This window comes from Vigna unguiculata, chromosome 1, assembly GCF_004118075.2.
Source record: "Vigna unguiculata cultivar IT97K-499-35 chromosome 1, ASM411807v1, whole genome shotgun sequence".
NCBI classification, from domain to species: Eukaryota; Viridiplantae; Streptophyta; class Magnoliopsida; order Fabales; family Fabaceae; genus Vigna; species Vigna unguiculata.
In genome coordinates, this window is record NC_040279.1 from 20,871,661 (window position 1) to 20,879,070 (window position 7,410).

General features: G+C 29.8%; 1 protein-coding gene across 1 annotated transcript; it reads left to right on the forward strand.

Annotated features, from left to right (window-relative positions):
• The first annotated feature begins 2,225 nt into the window (after positions 1-2,225).
• LOC114182857 lies at positions 2,226-3,811 on the forward strand. The gene is made up of 3 exons (XM_028069712.1): positions 2,226-2,954; positions 3,044-3,105; positions 3,521-3,811. The coding sequence occupies exons 1-3, from the start codon at positions 2,543-2,545 to the stop codon at positions 3,680-3,682; spliced, it is 636 nt and encodes a 211-aa protein (XP_027925513.1). The 5' UTR covers positions 2,226-2,542; the 3' UTR covers positions 3,683-3,811.
• The last annotated feature ends 3,599 nt before the right edge of the window (positions 3,812-7,410 follow it).

A 7,410-nucleotide genomic window follows, 5' to 3' on the forward strand; every position in this document is an offset into this window, starting at 1 on the left:
AGAACATTAGATCGGTTCCCCCTAAACCGATCTAATGTATACATGTTAGATCGATTCCCCACACAAACAATCTAATGTAAATGAAGTTATTTTCAAAATTGCCATCGCGTTAATTGTTAGCTCGGTTCCTGTACAATCGATCTAATATGCCTGATCTAATATCCCATTTTTGCACTAGTGAATAATGTTTTCATTATCAAGTAAGACAAGAGACGAGAATTAAAGAGGATAAATGAGAAATATAATGAGTTTATGTCTAACTTTTTTTTTCTTTAAAAACAAAAAGAAGACATATGAGAGTGAGAGATTATTACAATTTGTGAAAAACTAAAAAGACAATGAAAAGGAAAATAAAAATTATGTTAATAAATATTTGGTTTAATTACTCTTTTGATTCATGCTTTCATTTAAAAATGTTAAGTTAGTCCTCCAATTTTTTCTAATCTCAATTTGTTCTTGATTTTTGAAAAACTGATGTAATTCGTTAAATTCCTCAATTCATTCAAATTGAAACTCTTAATATGGATGATTTGCTTAGTTGGTGTAATTAACCTAATCCTAGCGTCAATTTTTAAACAAAAACAAGGACAAAAAAAATTAAATCTGAATATTTTTATTTTTTATTATATTTAATTTTATGTTTTATTATGTATATTATGTTTAAATAAAAGAAATAAAAAATAAAAAAAATATAACTTTTATTAATTTTTAATATATATTGTCTACAATTTAAAATATTTAAAAAATTTCAAATATATACATATATATATATATATATATATATATATATATATATATATATATATATATATATATATATATATATATATATATAAAAGAAAAAATCAAAATTTTGGAGGTCAGGGGCTCCCTGTCCCTAAAGAACTCCGCCTCTGACTGTAAGTAACATGTTATATGACATTTTAACCCTAATGCAAAAATAAACCCCCAACTAAATCTAACTTATTTTATAGTGTTTAGGATTCATGCAAATGATCAGTGCAACAGAAGAGAGAAACAAATAATACTCAAAGAAAAAAAAAAACACAAAAAGAAAAGAGAAGAAAAAAAAGTTTTCAAAAGATAAGAAAAAAACACTGAATATGTTTAAAAAGATATTTTACATAAATGATACATTAAGGAGTATAAATGATACACTGAATATGTTTAAAAAGAATCTTACATAACTTAAAACTCCTTAGAGATACAGAAAAATGATTCCACATTGATTAAAATAGACCCTACGCAAGTATTACAAAAATTTCCCTACTTCCATTTTAGCTTTGATTATAAAGCATATAATATTTTGTAGTAGTGATCTATTGGTTTATTATTGACCACTTATTTGGCTAAATTAAGGTTTTTATAACAACTACGTATTACGTGCAGTTTCTAATTAACAAAGGCTGACGAGGCATCATGCACGGGGTTTATATTAACAAAATTTTAAATATCCTCTTATTTTGTACTTAAATTAAAGAACCTATTTTTGTTATTGAATATATAATACAAATATAATTTACTATTATTATTTTATTATCAGAAAAATAAATTAAATTAATGAGGTAATTGAGTTACCTCAAACCCATATACATAATTTATTACTAGCGTAACACAGGCGCTATCGCGCCTGTGTGTATATTTATTAAATATACGTAATATTTTATTAGTAGTGATAATATTATAATGTTATTAAGTAAATATATATATATATATATATATATATATATATTAAAATTATATTTATTAAAAATAAAGTGAAATATATCAGAACAACAGAGGCATCTGATTTTATAAAAAGTTTATAAAAGTAACGGTCAATTTTTAAAAATTTAATAAATTATTATATTTAAAGGGTAAAATCGGTATTTTGAAAAGTGGACACAAAAAGGGGAATCCCCTTTATATATTGTTATAGATAATTTCATGTTTCATACTTTACCCTTATTTTAATTTCATCGCGTGATTTTTTTAGATAATTGATCACAATGAATAATTTAGAATATAAAATGTAGTCTTTTCCAAAACATATATCACGAAATTAGTGCATTGTAGATTATTTTTTTCGCATCCATCCTTACACACGACAGGGAGAGGATAATTACTGTCAACGACATGTCAAACTTGTGGTTTTGTTCCGTTCCGTCTCATTCTCTTTTATAGAATTGTGAATTTGTTTGTTTGTTGAATTAATTTTCCCATTTTATCCATTCTCTTTCGTCGATTCCACTGTGTCATTACGATGTTGTTACCGACCGAAAGAGCAATGGCGGTTATGTCAAACAGCAAGCTCAAACAATGCATTGCAGGCTTCTGTAAAACAAACCCAACACGGTACCATCGTTGCATCTTCCATTCTCATCCCTCACCAGATAATTAATGTTTTTAACATTACATTTTCTTCTTCTTTAAATATTCATCATTCTTACCACCCTATAATTGTATTAATTAAATAAACCTTTCTCTTCTACGTCGAATAGATTCATTATTCTCCTTCGTTCTCATAATATTTTCCCTCTAATCAATCACTGCATACCCTATCATGGGTTGTGGCATGTCAACGAAAGATCCTGAACAACAAGGCTTTAATCGATGCGAAAATAGTGACGAGGGTGAATCGTTGCATGAGAATAATAAAAGTATTTGCAAGAAGAAGAAGAAGAATAAAGGTGTTGCCAAGGGAATGAAGCCATTGGGTGTTGAAGAAACGAAGGATAAGGAGGGGTCAAATGGAGAAAGGTTGAAAGAGAAAAGTGGGGTAGGGACGAATGACTTTAAAGTTGAAGTGAAATCAAAGAAAGTTGCAGAAGCTGAGAATAAGTTTAGGCATGATGACTTCATTGCCCATGGATCACCAAGTTTTAGGGAATATTGCAATGATTATGATTGTGGGGATCGAAGTTTCACGGAATATTCCAATGATAGTGATTCTTCTGGAAGCATCAAGAATGGCAGTGAGTTACATCTATTCATTCATATTGTGTTATGATTCTGGTTTTGATTCTAAAACGTTAGTACCGATCCGTTACATTCTTGTTTGTAGGCGGAGCTTTATTGAACAAGAACAATGAGCAAATGAATGAGGAAAGTGTAGATTCTAACAAGGTGTAATATGGTCATGTTGCCCTAATTTGCACTTGCTTTTCATTTTGTACATGCAATGTTAGATGTAGAATGCATATTTTACTTCTCTGACCACGTATTTAACCATACCATGAAAGATTCACCAGAAAAAGATAAAAGAGTCGTCATTATTTGAACAAAAAAGTATTCTATGCATTATATTACATATCGTCTAAATATTTTTTTCACTACTTAGAAATTATTGTAAATGTTAAATTGATAACTACTGGCATAAAGAGCCAAACAATCAATCTGTTGAAAGAGGAAATTAATCGGTTACATGTAAAATAAACATTTAGTCTTCGTTATATGTAATAAACTCTGAATCTAGATTGAAATATTTGTGTTTTTCTCTCTACCTTGTTCATTAAACAAATTGTTTGTATTTGTTTAGCAGGAACCTTCGAAGAAACAGAGAAAAGGACGGGGAATTAGGAATGCTATTAGTAAGCGAAAGACACGAGGGAGGAGAAATCTTCTGAACTTCGGTTGCCATAGTGGTAACACTCAAGCCCAAGTTCAAGGTTCTTCGGATAAAAATGTTGCAAAAACTGCATAATTAAGGGCATGCCACAAACAAATACATTCTCCGATTTGAATTGGCCAATGATTAGTCATAGAAGAAGAAAACTTCTGATGATTTACATGTAAAAGATCTAAAACAGTTTTAATACACTGGGTGCAAATCGATTCCCTCTAAAGTTGCGTTCTTTAATACTCACTCTATTTTGCTTTTCACGGCGATCTGGGTTTTATTTTTATTTTTTTGTATATAATGCCTATCATTTTAGTGTTATTATAGAATGGAATCACTCATTTTGAAATAAGAGTAAGTTATTCGGTTCGGTTACTGATCGAATCAATAAGTTGCTGGTAGTTGAATTACATAAATCGGCATATATTTAATGTTTCAATTTAATATATATATATATATATATATATATATATATATATATATATATATTGTTTTTCGGGGATTTAATTTCCAACGGTATCATTATTGTTCGCAACTAAATTATCTCAATGTGCATTCTTTTACACAAGGTTAGCAAACACTCATATTTAATTCAAACCGTGGTGTTTTCGCATGTCACTATCGATGGAGAGAATTAATTTCACATAAAGATTGTTGATTTCGTACACCAATCTCACCCACACGTTTAATTAATTTGATCGCTTTCTTCCTTAGATTTCATCGAGAATCTTATATATATATATATATATATATATATATATATATGTGTGAGTGTATTTCTAAATTTTTTTATCAATATAGAGACAAAACCCAATAGGTTTAATTACTCAGATGATTACCACTTTGCTAGGGTGTGTCAATTTGGTCTTCATTTTTAAAAAAAAATTCAATTGGATCTCAACTTTTACAATGTGTATCAATTAGGTCTCTTTCAGAAAAAATTACTAATATCGTTAACGACGTGTCATATCAATATGTGATTTTTTTAATATTTTTGCAACACATTTTATTGCCACGTGTCAGGTTGTGGCATTGTCAGTGTCATATGATAAGACAATGCCACGTGTCAAGTGTTAGTGTCAAGTGTCATTCTCTTCATTTTAATTTAGTCTAAAATGCTTGTTTTAAACTATGATATAATGGATTATGGATTTTTAATCGGAGAGAAGCCCTAAAATAACTATAATGTAAGGCCTTTGTTATGTTAGTGTCACCAAAATAGATTCAAGTCATCTTCTACATTCAAGCATGTCAAAATTAAAAATACATTCATAATGGACTAAAAATTTAGACTCGGCCCCCTACAACCTAATCCACCAGAGTTAAATTCATTGGCGTACGTGAAGTTGACTTATTAATCCTCTTAAAATAAGAAAAAGAATTGAAAAGATAATGCTAACTTAAAATTTTAATTCTTTAATTCCTTATGTTTTATGAAAAAAAAAAATTTACAATTTTGAAATCGATAGAAAAAATAAAGCTAAAATTTAAAAAAAAATTAAGTTTATGATAATGAAAGGAGTAATTTGGTGTAACATTTTAAATGTATTACGTAAAATTATTTAATTATTAATTATGAGATCTTAAATTTTTGTGTAAAATGTTTTTTTCTTTAAATATATGAAAAAGAAATAAATAATTTTTTGTTTTTTATTTTAAAAGAACTATTTTAAAATTTGGGTGGGTAGAATTATTTAATCTTTTAAGGCTTAATTAGTAATTTGGTCTTTATATTTAGAGTTTTGATTCGTATTGATCATTATATTTCTTTTACTAAACTTAGTTCCTATCTGTTATAATATAAGAAAAGAAGATACGAGGAAATTTACCTTATTACCTGTTCTAGCCAAAAAGTGACCGATTCTGAATAAATAGAATTGAAAAATAGTCCCCTTCTTTTCCTTCTCCATAGCCTTCTCTTATAACCTTTCTGAGTTCGTTTTCCACTTCTCCTAAGTTGGTTGCCACCCTTTTTTTCTTATCCTTTACCAACAATGTGGGTCCTTCCCTTCAATTGATTTTTGTTTGTTACCTTGCTCTCACTAGTTGGGCAATCCTACCTAACCTCGGGTTAGGCCTTAAATAGCTCATTATATCTTACCTTTTTCGGTTGAACCCATGAACATGAAAAGACCAAAGCCCCCCGCCTTAAACCTCAGGCTTTAGCTAGAGGCGCTAAGGCTTGAAAGAATTCAAAATAATTCAAACATGAAATACACCCTTTTGCACCCTTTGCCTAACACACCATTTCATTTCCCTTCTAGGTGGCTACCAAACATTGGCTATGAAAGTAAAACCTTCCAACTTATTTTTTAGAAGTGTTAACTTATTCCTCACTTTACTTCTTCATTAACTTCCTTCATCCCTTCCCATTTTAGTGCACTTTACCCATCAAGCTTTCCTCTCATTGTACATCGCTTCTACTTCTAGATCATCCTCCATCTTATTTATTTTCTTCACTACTTTTGCTAGATACTCACAAGCTTTTTCTTCTTTATAGTAATCACAACAATGGCCGCTTATTATCACTATTATCCATGGGCTAAAATAGAGTTATTGCGAGAAACCTCTAGCTTTATCTCGATGAGGAAAGTTAAAAACTTGTGTAATCATCAAGCCTTGAGTAAGACAATAGAGAAAGATGTTTGTGTTCATATTTGTGAAATGGATGAGCATGTTTGTAAACATGAGAATGATGATCGAAAGGTGGATGTTACTTTTGGTATGCCACTGTATTCAGTAAACTAGTTCGGACCCTCCCTTTGAGTGATTTTGAGAAAGAAATATCAACAATCATGAATGTAGCAACAACCCCACTACACCCAAATAATTATTAGGCCTTTATTCGTGCTTTCCACATTCTTTGTACCCATTTCGGTCTTCAACCGACAGCTAATGTCTTTTTATACTTTTTTGACTTTAGGTTGCCCAAAAAACAATTATGATCCTCCTTAAGTAATATTAGTGGGACAGGTTCATTATCGTTATTCCAATAGTCCTATAAATACTTCAAGTAAAATTTTATCAAAATTCAAGCTCTTGGGCATAAACCCACCTTGCTAAAGGGCTTTCCACTATATTGGACCCGAAAACTCAAAGACTATATTTGACATCACTACTCTGAAAAAGATAGAATAACAGGTTCAAGACCTAGCATTTTAAATTGGCCTTTCCTTTCCCCTTTTCACATTAGTTCATGCCATAATTTATTCGCCTCTCATATATTTTTATGTATCCGCAAAGAACCAAATGACCCTCTCCTAAAGGAAACTATCACGTCACCTTAAGGACCTTGATATACGTCATTTTGTTCTTTATTTCTTGTTCTTATTGAATTGTCATAATTTTTCCCATCTTAATTCACCCATTTAGCACACCTACAAAAAAATTATTGAAAATTTCATGTTTCTTAATTTTGTTACATTTTCCTCATTCTTAGCATTTAAATCATTTTACCATTTATGCATGTCACATAAATACCAAGTTGGAAGTTCATCTTGCGGTCATGGAAATTAAGCAATATTGGTGGCAGAACTAAACGATATCATATTTACTAAGCCAAGATGCATGTCCAACCATTAACTTTAATTGCTCTACATCAAAAAAGCTAGAAATTAATTTTGATTGGATAAACAACTAAAGCCAAGGGGTTTCTTCCTACACCCCCAATATTTCTTCTGCACCTCTAAAGTTTTGTGTTGTTTCATTTATGCCATTCAACAATTAAATTAAAATTAAAAACAGAAATACGCAAAAGATTTAATTAAGCAATTATGAAGTTACAAAGTTTGGTGACTGCTTGAACAAACATA